The sequence below is a fragment of the Cibotium barometz genome, chromosome 15 (genome assembly GCF_041138505.1).
Source record: "Cibotium barometz isolate CiBa-2024 chromosome 15, ASM4113850v1, whole genome shotgun sequence".
Taxonomy (NCBI): domain Eukaryota; kingdom Viridiplantae; phylum Streptophyta; class Polypodiopsida; order Cyatheales; family Cibotiaceae; genus Cibotium; species Cibotium barometz.
In genome coordinates, this window is record NC_141060.1 from 27,589,861 (window position 1) to 27,608,125 (window position 18,265).

At 44.0% G+C, this 18,265-nt stretch overlaps 1 protein-coding gene across 4 annotated transcripts in view; it reads right to left on the reverse strand.

Annotated features, from left to right (window-relative positions):
- The window catches only part of LOC147631125 (auxin response factor 12-like), a 40,069-nt gene that overhangs the window by 654 nt on the left and 21,150 nt on the right, over positions 1-18,265 (reverse strand). For 3 of the 4 annotated variants that reach the window (XM_086809458.1, XM_086809459.1, XM_086809460.1), the window contains 8 exons: positions 9,881-9,965; positions 8,785-8,875; positions 8,180-8,344; positions 7,948-8,070; positions 7,684-7,759; positions 2,046-2,181; positions 390-1,642; positions 111-295 (listed from right to left, as the gene is read on the reverse strand). In XM_086809458.1, coding sequence (XP_086665584.1) covers positions 111-295; positions 390-1,642; positions 2,046-2,181; positions 7,684-7,759; positions 7,948-8,070; positions 8,180-8,344; positions 8,785-8,875; positions 9,881-9,965 — 2,114 coding nt within the window. The remainder of the gene's footprint in view (positions 1-110; positions 296-389; positions 1,643-2,045; positions 2,182-7,683; positions 7,760-7,947; positions 8,071-8,179; positions 8,345-8,784; positions 8,876-9,880; positions 9,966-18,265) is intronic. The other variant, XM_086809461.1, reaches the window with a different exon arrangement.

An 18,265-nucleotide genomic window follows, 5' to 3' on the forward strand; every position in this document is an offset into this window, starting at 1 on the left:
TTAATCTTTGCCCTATAAAATGGTCCCTTTTTCTTTATGAACTTTAAGTAAATTTCTGATAATTTATCCTTAAAATTGCATGTACTGGCAAGCAGAATGGAGGGACTTACTCCCAAGGATCATCACCAAGAAGAAGCAAATCGTTCTCTCTATCTAAATACACTAGCTTCCAGCCCGATCCTGGATCTTCCAGTTGATCTAGGCCAAACAGTTTTGCAAGTTCACGACGAAGCTCGCTATAATCACCGAATCGTGTGAGATCGAGTGACCGACCAACAGAGCCAGACTTGTAAACCTAAATGAGAAAACCAAGCCATGAATTAGATAGCGAAGCAGGTGATCATGAGTCTCTAGTCAGAATAAACACTCTAGAGGTTTCTGTCACTTACTTTTGTGTACGTCCTTATTGGAGGATTGACCTGAGCCAAGGCTTGCACTGGTTGAAAAAAGTGGGAATCATCCAAACCTCCATTAAGCAGGCCTGGATTCAAAGGGAGATCCATACCCCCTACAGAAGATTGCCCCTGCATCATTTGACTTACACACTGACTTTGAAACTCATCACTTCCATTGGAAGCTTTTGAATCAGCCAGCATTGAGGTTGGCATGACAATTGATGATAGATCAACATTAGATCCACCATATAGCATTTGCCTGTGAAGATCAGAAGGCAAATCATCATGTTCATAGCAGCTGTTACTAAAACTCATTGGAGTAGAAGGCAACCCTGGAGCTGAAAAGTTTGGCAACATGACTGCATCTGTTTGAGGGACGGTAAGCTCTGCTTGCAACCCACTTGATAACTGGGCAACACCAGCTGGAAGCCATGGTGTTGAAACATTGGAATCGGATACTGGAATGACAGGTCGAGTAGTTGACACTGAATTTGAATACAGAGGCTTGGAGTCTGTTACCAAACTAGTAAGATTTGATTGTAGTACTGGAAAAGAGCTATGAGAAGTTGCTATTGGGCTTACAATTGCACCAGACTCGGTTAGTATCGATTGAGGTGTAGATAGTGTGCTAATGTTTGCTGCTTGCAGTTGAGATGATGGTATGCAGGCAGAAATGCTGGCTACATTTGGAAATTGATATGAATGTTGCTGATGCAGCTGCTCAAAATATGCACTATGTATCTGCTGTTGTTGCAGAGCAGCATAGTGTGGGTGAACATGTTGCTCTTCCTGTTGTGAAACAGGCCCATGTTGTTGTGGCTGTTGTTGATGAATACCACTTTGCTTTTGATGCTGAAAAACAAGTGGTGAAGGATGAAAGGTTTGCACAGGTTGGGTCTGTACAAAGGATGCTTGCGGCAGCAGCAACGGAGGCGGTGGCTGCTGCTGCAGGAGAGAGAGAGTGTGTGAATGCTGTTGAGGGTGTGACTGTGCTTTTAACTGCATTTGATCCAACTGCATAGACTGCTGTTGAAAATGCAGCTGTTTTGATGGAAAAATCTCCTGTAATGCTGCAGCTCCCAATGCATCATACATACCAGATCCAGCAGTTGAATCATACATATGCTGCATGCGGCCCATCAAAGGATTCATGCACGCTCCTTGAATGGCTAAACCATTATACCCAGTGTTACCATTCTGAAACTGTGCCCACATTGCTGGCTTCTTCAAGCTTTCGAGCTCCATATCTATCACAAACAACATTCAACATAAGTTCAACAACATTTCACGATAAGTTGAAAGATTAGGGTGGAGCCTTCTAGAAAGATTCGCAGCCGCTGGGAGCTCCCTCAGGGTGCCTCACAGGTCACACAGGATCAGCACACCACCTTTCTCTGCACTTGGAAGCCTGGGCCTTTTCTCACCTTACGCAACTTGTCACTACAATCCCCCAGCATGGCTCTCTTCTGCCCCTACAGCCTCAACGTAGTCTCCCCCCGAGAGGCAGCCAGATATGGAGAAAGCATTTCCCTCTCTTCTTACAGTTTAGCATTTCCCTCTCTTCCTTCTTACAGTTTATTTCCTCTCTACAGATTTCCTACTAATATAAAGATCATTTTCTGGGTGGGAAAAAAATATTCAAAGGCGCACCAATTGGTTGTGGCCATGGATGCTTTAGCCTCCAGTTGGAAGATGGAGGATACACAAGAAAAGTTGTAAGCGGTTCTATCTCCCATAGAGAAACCCTCCTTGGGCGTTCGCCAGCAGTTGATTCATCCCACCCTACCTGCACCAATAATGAATTACATCAGCTGTACTGAGCTTACACACAGTACATGAATTCAAGTCAACTCGAATGCCAAGCAATAAATGCACAAGAAAATGTAATATACAACATGGCAGTGACATCTAGTTAGCAAAAAAAAACTACAAGATTATCACTTCTTTAGGTCCCATGCACTGCCCAATGGATTCCAGATTGAGATGAGAGTGCATCAACATTCTATGATTCCTCCACAAGCATTTGAGAGCAGACCTCCTCTTAGCAGTCAGCACCTAACAAACAGCATTGTTCTAATCATCAGACCCTCCAGCCCAACCTCTTTTTAGGATTAGGTTCTATGTTGACAAGCAGACCATCTACTATTCCATTCTAGCTGGCACCAATTTCTATGATCACGGTATGCAAAGATAATCAATAAGCCGATGCTGCTCTATCTTGGAGGAAGAGGGGGAGAAAAGAATGAGGTGGGGGAGACGGATGGCAGTGTGGGGAAACAAGGTAAAACAGAAACAGCGGAAAAGGAAAAGGAGGCAGAAGGAAAAAACGGGTGGGAGGGGGCAGAGAGTGGGGGGGCAGAGAGTGCAAACCAGGAGCGGGGGGGGGGGGGGGGGGGGGGGGGGGGAACAAAACAACAAACAGAGGCAAAGGTGGACGGTGTGACCCAGAAGGAGGGGCAGGCAGCACAAGGGTGGGGGGAGGATGAAGGGGCTACGAGGAGCTGGGAAGGGCGCACATGCACAGAGGGGAGAGTGCCCGAGGCAGGGGTTGGCGAAAGAGGGGGGCTGACAAAGTGCCGAACAATGAAAGAGAACTGAAGTTCACAAATACAGGATGCACAGGAACTGAAGGAAGATCATACACACCAAAAGGTGGTTACAAAGCTGGAGTAGGCAGCACGAGGCACACTGTAGGTGCAGCCAATATCCCAGAATATGCGGAAAAATGAGATGTCCATGCTTATATAGCACCTGGCCGACTGGGGCATAATGTGGAACATGCCAAAAAAGGTGCCAAAAAAGGTGAAAATTTCCCCCCCCCAAAAAAAAAAGGGAAAACTTCCCAAGCTAGGGGAAGTCCTCCAAAGGTGCAGGAACAGCAGGGAAACACTCTAAACAGGGGTGATGACCCCTCCAACACCTCCTCTTCAGCTCCACTGAAGAGGACCAATACTGGTACGTGAAAGTAAGTGATCCAAAGTTGGTCTAGCAAGCGCTTTGGTGAAGATGTCCGCCACATTGTCCCTAGTAGGACAGTACTGCAGTGTTAAGGTACCGAGCGCCGAGTAGTCACGAGTCATATGATAATGAACGGCAATGTGCTTGGACTTCGAATGGAGGACTGGGTTCCATGCAAGAGCCATGGCACTCACTCTGTCGGAGTAGACAATGGTAGACATCGGAGGAGGGACATGAAGATGATCAAGTACCTCATGAAGCCACAGAAGATACTTTGCTTCTGTTGAAAAACCGGCAACTATAGGCTGCTTCTTTGTTTGCCAAGAAATAAGTCCGGTACCAAGTAACAATAGCCCATAGTAGACCTCCAGGTATCTAGATCACTTGCCCAGACAGAATCTGAATATCTAACCAAATCAAGACTAGAGCCATATGAAATCCCATGTGTCAGGGTGTCTTATATGTATCTGAGAACACGAACAATAGCTTGCCAATGAGAAGTATGTGGTGCTAAAAGAAATTGACTTAGGATACTAACGTTGTAAGCAAGATCAGGCCTAGTAATGGTGAGATGAATAAGCGAGCCGACAAGCTCTCTATACGGAGTAGGATCATGATAGGGTGGAGAGTCATCGTTTTTGCTCAACTTCTGATGTGGGTCCATAGGGCAAGATAATGAGCGACAAGCCTTCATACCAAACCTCTCCAAAATCTAAGAAGCGTACTTTTGTTGAGAGAGAAATATCCCCTGTGGGCGCACTGCCAGACCTCCATGCCAAGAAAGAGTTCTCTCAAAGGAATGACAGAGAGAGAAGGCAACAATCTTTCGGTACCACGCCTTGGGAGTCTGTTTAAGGCCATAAAAGAGCTTTCCACAGAAGATAAACATGGTCCTCGAGGCCACCACAATGAATCCAGGGGGTGATTCAACATATATTTCCTCCTGAAGGTCCCCGTTGAGAAAGGTGGACTTGACATCCATCTGAAAGATGGGCCAAGAAAAGTGAGCAGCAATGGCAAGAACAATGCGAATTGTGGTATACCTGGCAGTTGGAGCAAAAGTCTTCGAGAAGTCCTCGCCTTCCTTCTGGGTAGCCCTTAGCCACCAAGCGGGCTTTATATTTGTTGAGTCCATTTGACGCCAATAACCTTCCTATGAGAAGAGCGGGGAACAAGTGCCCATGTGTGATTTCTATTAATGGCATCCATTTCCACCTCCCTCGCAAGCCGCCACTCAAGAATTTGTGAGGCCTCCTCTGGTGTAGAAGGCTTCACATGATGCATCAAGGAAGTCATCAATGCAAAATTAATTGTAAGCATGCCAGCACTCTGGAGTTGTAATCTGGTAGATCTCCTCAATCCGGAAGGAGCAATCCCAGACTCATAAAAGGTCGGAGAAGGGACTTGAGAATTCCACAATGTAGAGTGAAGCCACTACGGAGGGAGAGAGGTACTCAGCAGATGCAGAGGAGAGGTAAGAACCAATGGTGAGGGTGGAACCAAGGAAGGAGTTGATGAACCTGTTGGTGATTCCGGGGATTTGAAAGTCTCTGGGGTTTCATCAAAGTGCACGTCCCGAGATAATATAACTTTCTCTTTGTTAGGATCACAAAGCCAGAAGGCTTTGGAGTGTTCGCTGTAGCCGACAAAAATCATTTTGGTGGATTTGGGGTCAAACTTCGTCCGATGAGAATTGGGAACATGAACACGAGCATCACATCCAAAAACATGGAAATGAGAAACTGATGGCTTTCTCCCAAAATATGCCTTCTCTGTAGTCTTCCCATCAACCGCCTTTGACGGGAAACGGTTGATAATGTACACAACAGTGTTAACTGCTTCAGCCCAAAACTTTTGAGGAAGTTGAGAATAAGAAAGAAGAGATCGAGCCATCTCAACCACGGTCCTGTTCTTCCGTTCTACTACCTCGTTCTGCTGAGGAGTGTGGGGAGTAGAAAATTGTGCCATGGAAAGTACAGAAGTCAGTGAATGCTCGAGAAGTAAACTCACCACCATTGTCGGAGTGCACTTTGACGACTTTGAGGCTAGTGTTAGCCTCCACCATGTCTGAGATTTTTGAGACAGGAAAAAGACCCGACCTTCCTGGAAAAATCATCCACCAATAAGAAAAAATATATGGCTCCTCCTGGTGTGACCATAGTCATAGGTCCACTCAAATCCATATGGACAAGCTGAAGAGCGGTGGAAGCCCTAAAAGAGGCCTCCTGTGGAAATGAATCCCGATGTTGCTTGCCCTGAAGACAAGCTAAGTAGATGCCAGACATCTGAGGTAGTCGAGGCAAGCCTTCCACCATGTGGCGAGAGACAAGAAGCTCCAGTGAAGAGAAGGGAAGATGCCCATAACGGGCATTCCAAAGAGTAGTATCCTCCTCTGTAAGAAGACCCTGATGAGAGGCTAACAGTTGGAACAGATGAGAGTGATCAAGATTGGGTTCCTCCTGAAAACTAGTGATCTTGTAAAGACCACCCTCTTGAATGCCTTGCGCGATAATCCTGTGAGAATCTCTGTGAATGATCTCCAAAATCTGATCATCGAAGTATAAGCTGTAGCCTTTCTGGGCTATCTTGGAGACAGAAAGTAGGTTTTTGGATAACTTTGGAACATAAAGAACATTCTCCAAGTATTGGGGCCTCCCTGAGGGCGTGGCTAGAGGAATATTACCCATAATCGGTGTATCAACAGGTTGATTGTTCGCAAGTCGGACTTGCATAGAGACAGAGTGAGAGTCCTCCAAGATATCCTTGTTGTGAGTCATGTGAGAAGTAGCCCTGGAATCCACAATTCAGTCCTCGAGAGGTAGTAGTCCGTGCCTCAGTGGATGTGGTGCACTCTTCGACTAGAACAAAGGCCACATCTTTGTCTTTGGGTTTGGATTCTTTGTCGTCGGAGTCCTTCTGTTTTGCGTCTCTATTCTTCTTGAAGCAAGCAGGCCGAAGATGACCAACCTTGCCACAATAGCAGCGTTTCCTCTCCGTAGATTTGCTCTTTTCTTTTCGTTTATCTCCCTTTGGTTGAAAAAATTGACTCAGTAGGAGAAGAGTCATAGATCTTCATGAGATCTAGCTTGTCCTAAAGCATGCCAATCACCACATCCACTAGGGGAAGAACAGGGCAAAAGGCAATGGTATCCTTAAAGGATTGATAAGATGGAGGAAATTTACCCAGTAATTCAATGACAAAAGTCATCATTGGGGATTTGGACTCCCAAGATGGCTTGTTATTGATGGACCTTCTTGGGTTCTTGCACTTTGGCCATGACATCATCCGTCTCGGTAATCTTCAGCTCATTGAGTTGGGCTTTCAAATGAAGCTAGTGGCTGTAAGTGTTCCTCTGAAAACGGGCTGCAAGTGCATCCCATAATTCGTTAGAGGTTTGGGCAGCTATATCCATACCAGAAAATTCCGAGAGATACGGCTGGTTCAAGTTATAGGAGATGATTGTGCGTCCCGTAAATCCATGTTGGCCCAAGCATTCATAGTCTGTGGTGAGTTGGTTGCGGGATCGGGCTTTGGAGTAGAAGCATCGACGAACCGCCAAACATCAAGATCCACCAGAAGGTTAAAGATGGCATCTTTCCACTGCGGATAATTGGAGCCATTAAATTTGGAGTCTTTCTCCAACTGGTGAATGGTGAATGTATTTGAAGCCATCCTTTGTATGAAAACTCCTCTAAAGCGTAAGAAAACGCAGCCTGCAGATCTGTAGATGAGAACACAGCCAAAAACCGACAGCCAAAAACCGACCACCACTAGACAAAGCATAAGCTGAGGTGAAAGTAGAGGGGTGAAGACGGGAGTCCCTCCCGATGCGCAATGAAGGTTGGGTGGGTGTGGCAACTAGAACCTGACGTTCTAGTTAGTCCGGGGTAGGGACTTTCTGCATCCAAAAGAAAACGCAGCCCTTTGTTGGTTGCCCAGGCTGAAAACACAGCAATCTGCAGCTCTTTGGAGATAAACGCAACTTGTAGGCTGACCACGCAGAAAACACAGCAAACTGTAGGCTGTCCACGCAAAAAACGCAGCAATCTGCAGAAAAACACAGCCTGCAGATGAGTCCACAGCCCACCTCCTCTCAGAAGTAAAATTGTATAGGTGTTGTCTCAGTCCTGAACCCGCTCTGATACCATGACAAAGTGCCAAACAATGAAAGCGAACTGAAGTTCACAAATACACGATACACACCAAAAGGTGGTTACAAAGCTGAAGTAGGCAGCACGAGGCACACCGTAGGTGCAGCCAATATCCCAGAATATGCGGAAAAATGAGATGATACAACTGAGGGGAAAGCCCATGCTTATACATTCTCACCTTAATTGACCGCCATTGTGAGTTTGGCCAGCGAATGGGATCCAGGTCACCTATGTGAGTAATGGTCCCCATATACCTATAGTAAAAACAAAGGTTCCCAGCTTAGTCAAGTTCCTCGCAGATGTTCGAAAATCGATTTAAAACTGTTACAATTGTGAGTTCTCTGTTTGTACATCTATTTTTGCAAGGTATTTTCCTTCATATCTGGAAGAGTTCAATAGGCAAACAGCTATACATGCATTGGAGAAAGCGGCCAGGTTTCACCTTCTTACACTTGATTCTTCTGTTTCGAATAGCATCCGAAAGCGCATGCCCACAGAGACACGGGTGTGATAAACAGCTTTCTCGAACTTGGACAAAGGGATCACAAATTCTGAAGGGCTTGCTCTAGAGAGTGGGAAAATATAAGAAATTAACAGTATGCTAGTTTGAAAGTAAATCAAAACAAAAATAGAAACCTTTCAATCCCATCAAGTGATGTGCATATTAAAATTACCTGGGATTATAAAAAACAGTAAATCGACTATTGGTAGATGCGGCATGAGCTGCAGCTGCAAGAACTCCTATATGCATGCTGTCACTAGACAAAACTGACGATGGCATGAAGGTTTGTGGCCGGTTTGCTCGACGTATCCCCAAAAGCAGGTGGTTTAGCTCATTCCTAATCAAAAAGTTGGCATACAAATCGCAAAAAAAATCAAGCAGGATTCAATTGAAGAGGTTAAACAGCCTTCCTAATAATCTGTTGTTGTTATACATGCAAACCAAGCATGACTCCCCAAATACATCACCATCCAACAAGGAGCACTTATTTGAACCTTCGCAACTCCATCCCAATGTCTTAAAAAAAAAACGATTTCGATAGTACAGGGACAATGTTCAGAATATTGCTCAGGAGAAAGTGTACCAAGTGCCTTATGCCAATAGTCCAGATTTACAGAGCAGACGGGCAGGCTATAGACAGGCTTGACTGCCCATTTATGAGCAGCCACTCCCTGCCCGTCATTATCAGCTGCTCTGACAGCAATGACGGCCGGCAGCTTCAATCTGTAAGCATACTCTTACTTCCAAGCCCACAAGCAGGAAACTAAGAATGCCTACCTGATAAAAATTATTGAATCGCCAGCTATGAGTCGCTTGGCACTCACAAAGACACTCCAACCTGTGGTAAGCAAATGTCGTTTTGGCTGCCCTGCAAAAGAGTAACCTTATCAGATTTGATCATGGTAGCAGAACTGGGCCTCCACTATGGTACACTACACCTGCATTCACCCTCGGGGAGTTTTTTTGATGTGGATTCATGACCTTTATACAAACATTAGGGGCTTGTTTGTGCTTAATATGTGTAGATATGTAGGGGTTTTACAAAATCGGTTGACTAATGAAAGCACGTGATGAAGTAGATTTTGAAGTGGGGGGGCTGGGATAGTGGCCAGAACATCTCCAACAGACAGGCTGACATCCAACGTAAACACTCAAAGAAAGTAAAATACGGTTGGAAAACAAGCCCACATCCATCACCTTGCAAAGTTGTAGTGCATAGATATTTACTTCGATACTAGGCCTTTTCTTAGCTTTTGCAGAGTTCACGTGCTTCACATAACACTCCTTCACTTTTTTATACTGCTGAGTATGACCTCCACTTTCTTGTGATTATACACCAATAGGCAAGTTCGGGTTATTTCCCAGACTATACAAAAACCAGATCTTAGCTCCACCAGAGTCTACTCACAAAGCTCCTAATCATGCGAACTTATGCACTACACCTACCACCAGGGTAGGACTCAGGAGCTTTTGAGAAGATCCATAGCCTATAATTTGAGGCCAAAAATTATATTTAGTTGTAAAGGGAAAAATTCTTGTAGATTAAATTGTCACTTAGTTTGTTTTGAGTAATTTCTAATGCACACTCTTTTGACATAATTGTCAATGGGACAGTGGCCTTAGCAGACGAAGAAACCTTAGATTCCATGCAATAAAGTCTCTTGGTGTCCGCTTTTGAAATACCTACAATATCCTCGTCAAAACCTCACAGAAGGCTTTAAGACAACCTTAAGAGTAGACCATAATCTTATGAAATTCAAGGCTCTTTTACACCACCACAACTTTATCAAATACCTCTATCTAAAACAAAGCAGTATCGGTCACTTGTATGACTATGGTTTTTAACAAAAATGCTGCAGAGCAATCATGATACCTCTGTATATATGGCGAAACTTCCATTCGGTATCATGCAAATCTCTAGCAACAATTTCCTGTGCAGGAGGCTGCTGTGTAAAATCCTGCAACGCAGCATGATGTTAGCTTTAAACTTTGTGAAAAGTCACTCTTTTTCATTCATGCCTTCTCTCCAGACACTTAATCTCAAATGCATGCATTTCGGTTATAATTATGGGAAACATGGACTTGGAAATCACATTTTTAAGGGAGAAACAACACGTCAACAAGGGGCTACAATCAGGGGAAAAGGGGGGAGAGAAACAGGAAAAAGGCATAAAAAGGAAAGAAAGTAGGAGAGGAAAGGAAGGCAGAGTAGGACAAAGGATATGAAAGAAAAGAAAGAATAAAGGAATAGATGTTTTGGGTCTGAAGAAGAAGTTTTGTCAGTGAAAAGGTAAGAGTTGTTGGGGAAACGGACAAAATAGCAAGGAGGAACTGCTGAAATGGCTGAGATAATGCCATTTCAAAAAATGGCACTGTCCCAAACAGTCAAAACGCATTTTGGAACTGATGACAAAACGGCCCAGAAACACCATGTTTCTTTCTCATAACCATGGCATGCATGCACACGTGTTGTGACACACCTCACCTATGATGCCACATGGCAAGCAGCAAGCAAAGAGGGCAATCGGGCAGCAGGCACACAAGGCCACCAGGCTTGGAGGGCAGCCGGGCAGACCAGGCTTGGAGGGCGGCGGTTACAGGTGCGCATCTGGTAGGACAGGCCCTGAGCCCACGTGTAAAAACGTAGCATTTATTGCTAGTCATGGGCAATTGTTAACAAGGACAACACGAATAAAGGTGGCCAACTAGTAATATTGGTGCATATATATATATATATATATATATATATATATATATATATATACGTGCACCTAGTAATCGTCGTCAAAATCATCTGCATCCTCCTAGCGGTTGGAACCTACAAGGTGTGTTGCTGCAACACAGGCTGGTCAAGGGGATCTTCCGCAGTCACGGGCTTTGACTTGACGTCTTCATTTCTCAATCCTCCATTGTACTCGGATTTCAGTTCTATTACTTTCTTGTACATAATACAAACAGTAGTTTAGGACTCGTGTGTGTGCTATATGTATGATTCCACTGCACCCTTTTCTATCTCTGAAAACCCTAGCACATAGGCACAAATGTTCTACAATTGGTATCAAATCCTAGCAAGCCTGCAAATGTTTTTCTTTTCTGGCACCCATATGCATTGACTGCTTGGATAAGGTAAAGCCCCTAGATTCCAAGAGTGCACAAGGTCGGGTTTGGGAAAAGTCATTTGGGTTCTTTCTAGTGTATGGAGAAGTCATCATCATTTGGTTTCTTTCTCGTGTATTGGTGTTACCTTGTCTCACCCACCCTTCCTCAATGCGAAGGGTTGCAACCCTTGCCATCTCCCTGTTCACAAGGATACAAAAACTTGACACAAAAGTTGCCACGACAATAGGCATGAGGGACGTTTGCAAGATCGCCATGCCCATCGTTGAGAGGGTTCTTCTTGATACCCTCATGCAAGCAGACATCTTTTTGAAATTTGACTACAGTCCAGAGAGGCATTGTGAAAGCAAGCATTGCAATTTGCAATGATTCTAGTCTAGAAAGGCATCATCAAAATGGCTACAGCAGCGAAGAGCGTCACAAGAGTAGGCATCGAAGCTCTCGAGACAGCCGTCTTCAACAGTACAAAGGTATGGACAACCATACACAAGAAACGGTTTTGACCACTACATGTAAGACCCCTTGTAGTGCAGGAGTGACATGGACCTTTTCATTAGCCGAGGAATTCAAGGAGTTAACAGCTCTATAGCAGGATTTCTGTCATGCTCAGAGGAGTTGGTCATAGCAACAGAGGTGATTTATTCAAAGGTGGCACCACACGAGGCCATCTCAGTGGAAGTGTCTTCACCAGTGAGGGTCATTCTAAAAGACGAGGTTGCATCAGAGACAGCTTTTGAGGACGAAGTATTTTCTTCATTGTATCACAAGGTACATTATCTGGAGTTACTGCACAAGGAGGTGTCCGTAGAGTGGACCAAGCAGGCAGGAAAATATTGGTCTAAGCATATTATTTCCCAGAGGCATTGGCAATTAGAATGTTGATACACCAATTCTGGGAAGTTGTGGTTTTCCATTTGATTCCTTCATCGACAGGCATATGTGGGGCTTTTGGAAGCCAAGGATGGTGGTCCATAGGCAGAGTTTCACAGGCAGCTAGAGTTTAGATCAAGAGTGTTCTCTACATGTGGCAGTTTCGCCAAATCTTGGACACAAGGATTTCCGAGGCGGCGGCTTCTTCAGACCCGGAGAATGAGTGTGAAGGAGATGCACATGTGCACGTCCCAACCTTTTTCATTTCTCGGGTTGAGCACACACCAAGGATGCTTCATTGCATGAGGCCATAAGCTCAAGCAGTGGCAGTTTTTGGCCAGGTCTCTAAAGGGAGTCTTCACAAGTGCCGTCTGCACTAGGTGGAGAATCTTTAGCCTCAGTGACGGTTGCTTTAGTTTCACGGCTAGTACAAGAGGACTCTTCTCACCAACCGTTAGCATTGGATGGAGTATCTTAGTGCATAGATTTGTTGGAGATTGTATCGACAACAAATCAGTCGAAGTTTTTGCTTCGATGTATCAGCCGATGTATTACTTGGACTATGTTCCACAGGACATTGGTGGCCTCAACATTTAGGTGCCAAACAATATTGATGGATACAGATTTGATGCAACTCTTTTCAAGAGTCTTGCTTTTGGTTATGTTATTACTCCACAGTGCAAGCAGTTCTTATGATCCATCTCAACCAATGCATTAGTGACTGGAGTGAGGATAGTGGAGTTTGGCCTGGCCATATTCTAGAATGTTCTTCCCATGGGCTACTGAAGGATACTCACAGCTTTGCTTAGACTTTTTGCTTTTATGAAAGAGCAATTTATATGGACACCTGCAATTGAGGACAAGTGCACTGCAAGTGGGGGACAATGTGACACATCTCACCTATGGTGCAATTTATATGGACACCATGCACTTGAGGACAATTGCAATGCAAGCGGGGGAGAATGTGACACATCTCACCTATGGTGCCACGTGATAAAAGAGGGCGGTCGGACAACAAGTGCACAAGGCGGCCAGGCTTGGAGGGCAAATGGGCAGCGTTCACAAATGCACATTTGGTTGGACGCCCTCGACAGCCACACGTGTGAACACGTAGCATATATTGCTAGTAGAGTGATCAGTTATTAACAGGCCTACATGAATAAAGGTGGCCAATTGGTAATTATCACGTTACGGTAGCGGCAATGCGTCGACGACGGAGGAGGAGAGCTCTGGATCACCACCCAGCCGTAGAGGAAATGAGGATAAAGTTCCCCACTACTGGGTATATATGGTGGCCTACCTACCCACACATACCCGACTACCCACAAAACTACGCCCAGGCGCCCTCTCCCCTGAACCCCGGCTCGCTCGCCGCCCGGTGACCGATCTCGCAATCCGGTCGAGCTCCCCGTAGCCGCTAGCGGCTACGGGCTACTAACATTAATCCCCTTAAGAAGAGTTTTCGTTCGCGAAAACAAACTCCGGAAAGTTCTTGTTTAGCGTACTCAAGCGCTCCCACGTGTACGCCTCATCCTCGCGATCCTTCCACTTAACAAGTGCCTCTCGGTACATTGTGCCTCGTGTTCCAATCTCTAAAACCGAGAATCCTCTTGGGTTCATGTGGAAGAGATGGTGGTTCTATCAACTCCTCCAAATCGCTCGGAGAAACTACATTCTCCTTATGATCAACGGTTTTTTATAATCTACTGACATGAAAAACAAGATGAACTCAAGAGCTCTCCAACAACTCAAGTTTGTACGCTAATCCACCAACCTTCATAAGGATTTTAAAGGGACCGCAATGTCTAGGCGAAAGTTTTTGACACTTTCTTGTCTTTAAAGTCTCTGACTTCGCAGGAAGTCACCTTCTTCAAAGGCTACTTCTCTGCAACCCTTCTCTGCATACGTCTTCGCATGATCTTGTACACTCCATATGCTATGTTTTGTTGTCTCAGCATGTCTTGCACGTCTTCAAGAAATTTCTTGACAGACTACAACTTCTCCTTCTCTAGCCCTACAGCTATAAGAGATCTCGGCTGGAAGCCATACATCAACATGAATGGGTTAAATCTAGTCGCGGAATGTTTCAAACTATTATAAGCAAACTCCAAATGTGGCAAGTACTCCTCCCAACTGGATTGCTTTTTACTGACATACGTTCGAAGCATGTCCTCTAACACTTGGTTGACTCTCTGGATGATCACTCGTACTCGTACTCAGAGTAGTATCCAACTTTTTCACGACTTCCCTCCAAAAGTGACTATCGAACATCTTATCTCAATCAAAGACTATATCTATGGGCAGGCCATATAGCTTGTAGAGATATTCAATGAACAACCTAGCTAACTCAAGAGTTTTCTCTATTTTTTTAGTAGGTATTTATCTTGGTCAATCGGTCAACCACTACCCAAACCGAATCATTCCCACAATTCGTTCTAGGTAAACCGGTGATGAAATCCATGGAAATACTTTCCCATTTCTCTTTGTAAATATCCAATGGATCCAACAAACCCCCAACCTTGAGGTGCTTATGTTTATTGACCTAACACTTCTTTCATTTCAGCGCGAAGTCCTAGACGACCTTAAACAAACTAGGTCAATAAAATTGTCTTTTGACTGGTGCATCAGATTTTTGTATCCCGGGATGACCAGCACTTGGACTATCGTGACTTTCTATAAGAATTTGAGCCCGAAAATCACCAATACCTAGACTCTATTACGCAAACTCTGCCCTTGTAGAGAAGGTACTTATCGCCTATGAAATAGCGTCTATACTTTTCTCCCTGACGAACTTTATCACCCCCAAATAAACTAATGTCAAGTGGTTGTAAAGGGTCCACCCCCGAGCTCTTCATCTCGATACATAACCCAAGAGACTCGTCTAGTTGCTCCGGACTAGCACTCCTCTTCCCAGAGAAACCTCGACTAATCTCTGCAGGGTAGTACTCCTTTCTGGCGAGGGAGGTGGCTGTTGCTGTCTATAGGTATGGCGGCATACAACACGCCATACCTCTAAAAATGATGAATCATGCTCACATAAACCACGTAGAGATTCCAAGAGATCACTCTTGAGGGTGTTAAAACTTAGCTCGTTCACCATTGGCATGTGACTCAGTGCATCCGCTACTACGTTAAATTTACCTCTCTAGTAACGGAGTTTAAGGTCATACTCTTGTAGGAGCTCCATCCACCAAGCTTTTCTACCTTTCAACTCACCCTGACTAGAAAGCGATTTCAGACTTTCAAGGTCCATCCGGACCTCAAAAGTAGTGCCATACAAGTAATGTCACCAATTTGTAAGAAAATGAACAATCGCCAATAACTCTCTCTTGTAAGCCAAGTAGTTACGCTGGGTACGGTCAAGCTTTTTGGTTTTAAATGCAACACGGCATCACCTTTGCAATAAAACTGCCCCAATGGCCTCCCCACTATCATCCGTCTCCAAAACAAATAACTCATTGGGACCCACAATGCTCAATACTAGTGCCGTCACGATAGCCATCTTGAGGTTCTTAAACCTTCTTCGTTGATAACTCCCCCGACGAATAGTTTTATCCTTTGTCCTCAACTCATCGATTAAGGGGACTGTAATTTTCGCGTAGTCCTTTACATACTGTCGGCAGAGCCCCAACATTCCTAAAAAAATCTGCAGTTCCTCAAGATTTCTATATTCAGGCCATCTGACAATGGCATTCACCTTGTTAGGATCCATCCGCGAAGACAATATGACCTAAATAGTGGGTCTCCTTTTAGCAAAAAACTCGCACTTGGATTCCTTCCCAAATAGCTTATTTTCCTTAAGAAGTTTAAGCACTCAGCACAAATGCTGTAAGTGTTCTTCTTTCAACTTACTATATATAAGTACATCGCCAAGGAAAACTACTACGAATTTTTCCAAATATGGACGTAAAACCGTGTCCATCAAAGTCATAAATGTCGTTGGAGCATTCATCAAGTCGAACGGCATACCAAGAACTCATAATGTCCAAAACGAGTCCTAAATGCAATCTTGGGAATATCCTGTTCCCTTACCTTAACTTGGTGATATCCCAATCTAAGATCAATCTTAGAAAAGCACTTCACACCATTAAGTTGGTCAAACAACTTGTCAATGCATAGCATTGGGTATTTTTTCTTAATCATAATTTGATTAAGAGCACAGTAGTCTATGCACATCCGCATAGATCCATCTTTCTTTTTTACCAAAAGAATGAGTGATGTCCATGGTGAAGAACTCGATCGTATAAACCCTTTATTTACTCTGGTAACTGTCATTCCACTTCTTTTACCTCGGAGTGGCTTAACATGTAAGCAGATTTGCTTATAGATTTTGACTCTAGTAGCACATCAATACCATGGTCAAGGTCCCTAGATGGTGAAACACCATCCAAGAGATCATCAAGAAACACATCTCTAAACTCTCGCAATAAATCACTCAAAGCAATTGCGTACTTTTATTTGATTGTCTTAGTTTCAGCCTTGGTATTTACGTTTTGATCACAAGGAGACAAAACAGGTTTTGAAAAACAGTGGTCTCGACCAAGGCCATTTAAGTTATTACAACTTAAATTAGTTTCAGCTACAGAAACTTTATCAATCACATTTATTTCATCTACGGAAATAAATTGATGCAAGATAGTCCAAATACATACCTGCTGTATATCGTCGACGTCGATGGCACGACACAACTCTAGCCTCTAGAAACGAAATCATGGATGCAGTTGGAATCTCTTGCTCACCCTGAAGCCTCACCACTCTTCTCATGTACAAACTCTAAGCTATTGTCTTGGTAGCTAGAACTTAGGGTAGGGCCAAGATTATACAACCACTCTCTGCCTAGATAAATATCTTCTCTAGCCAAGTGCATAACCTGGAAACCAAACTGGCCTCATAGCCCTACATAGCTAAAGATACTCCCAAGTCCACTGTGTCCCAAATAGTTTTGTCATGACCATTAACTAACGACACCATATACTTATGGTCAGACTTGGTCTCTGATAACCGCAACTTCTTAACTAGCACGTAGTTAAGGAAATTGTGGGTGGCTCCATCATCTATCATGACGACAACTCTACGGCCACCTATCCTACCATACAAACGGACCAAATCATGTGGTCCCACTAATGGCTGCCACATCGCCTAGGTAACGCAGTAAGCGTGGGTGCTATCCGTATGCATGACAGCTACCTCTTTGAACTCTACACAACTAAGAGGTAACCATTGCATAGTATGCAACTATCGAGAGGATTTACCATCCTTCTTATGCGATCAACTTCAGCCTGAGACAAGTCCAATACGGAGGATAACATACAAGAAAAACCCCCTAAACCACCTACCGGCGGCGAACTACCCCTGCAAGACATACTGGAATTGGATTTCTAAGTCTTCTTCTTTTTATTTTTATTTTGCAGATAAAATAAAAAAATGCGATAAATAAATAAATAATAGGAGAGAAATTGGGAATAGCTACTCGAGTCCCATAGAGTGTGCTGTCACCAGCTTGGGCATTTCCTAGTATGAAGGGGGTTCACTAACCCTTGTATAGCCATGCAAGGAGAAAGGTGGTGTTGTTTGCCTTGAGATGGTTTTAGGGAAACATATTTTTATATCATACCGTATTTTCCCGTACGGTATCGTATCGTACGAACCGTACAGTATCATACCTGACAACTATGATGGGTGGAACAATAGAGAGCAGATGGTAGGGAACATGGACACTTGAGAGGGTAGTGTGAGCTGGTAGCCGAAATGCCTACAAACCATAGTAGTTAGGGGGTTGTTTGAAACGGGTTTCCTAAAAGTTTCAAACGGGTTTCGTAAAATCAGCCCAAAGTTTCCTACAAGTTTCCTACCTACAAGTTTTTGCATGTACAAAATTTCAAATATATACTGTATAAAATATGTAAAAATAACACTAAATGCATAGAATACATGGAAATGTCAATTTGAAGCCTACACTCTTTGAATCACAAATAACAAAAGAGTGCCACAAATTTCAATGTTAGATTTGGGACCCAAAAAAAAGTCAAAATTTGCTTGAAAAAAACGTGTTTCCTACAAGGAAACGTTTCCAAGTTTCCTTCCTTGTAGGAAACGTGTTTCCTAACTACTATGCTACAAACTATTGGTGGCCAAAATGCCTATAAACTAAGTGTAGCAGAAATGCTTACCAGGCTATCTATGCCTGCGAGTGATTGATTTATCTTGTTACTTGAGCCCACCTCTCATCCAAGGTGTGTGGTCAAAGTACCAACACGGAGTGCAAGTGGTA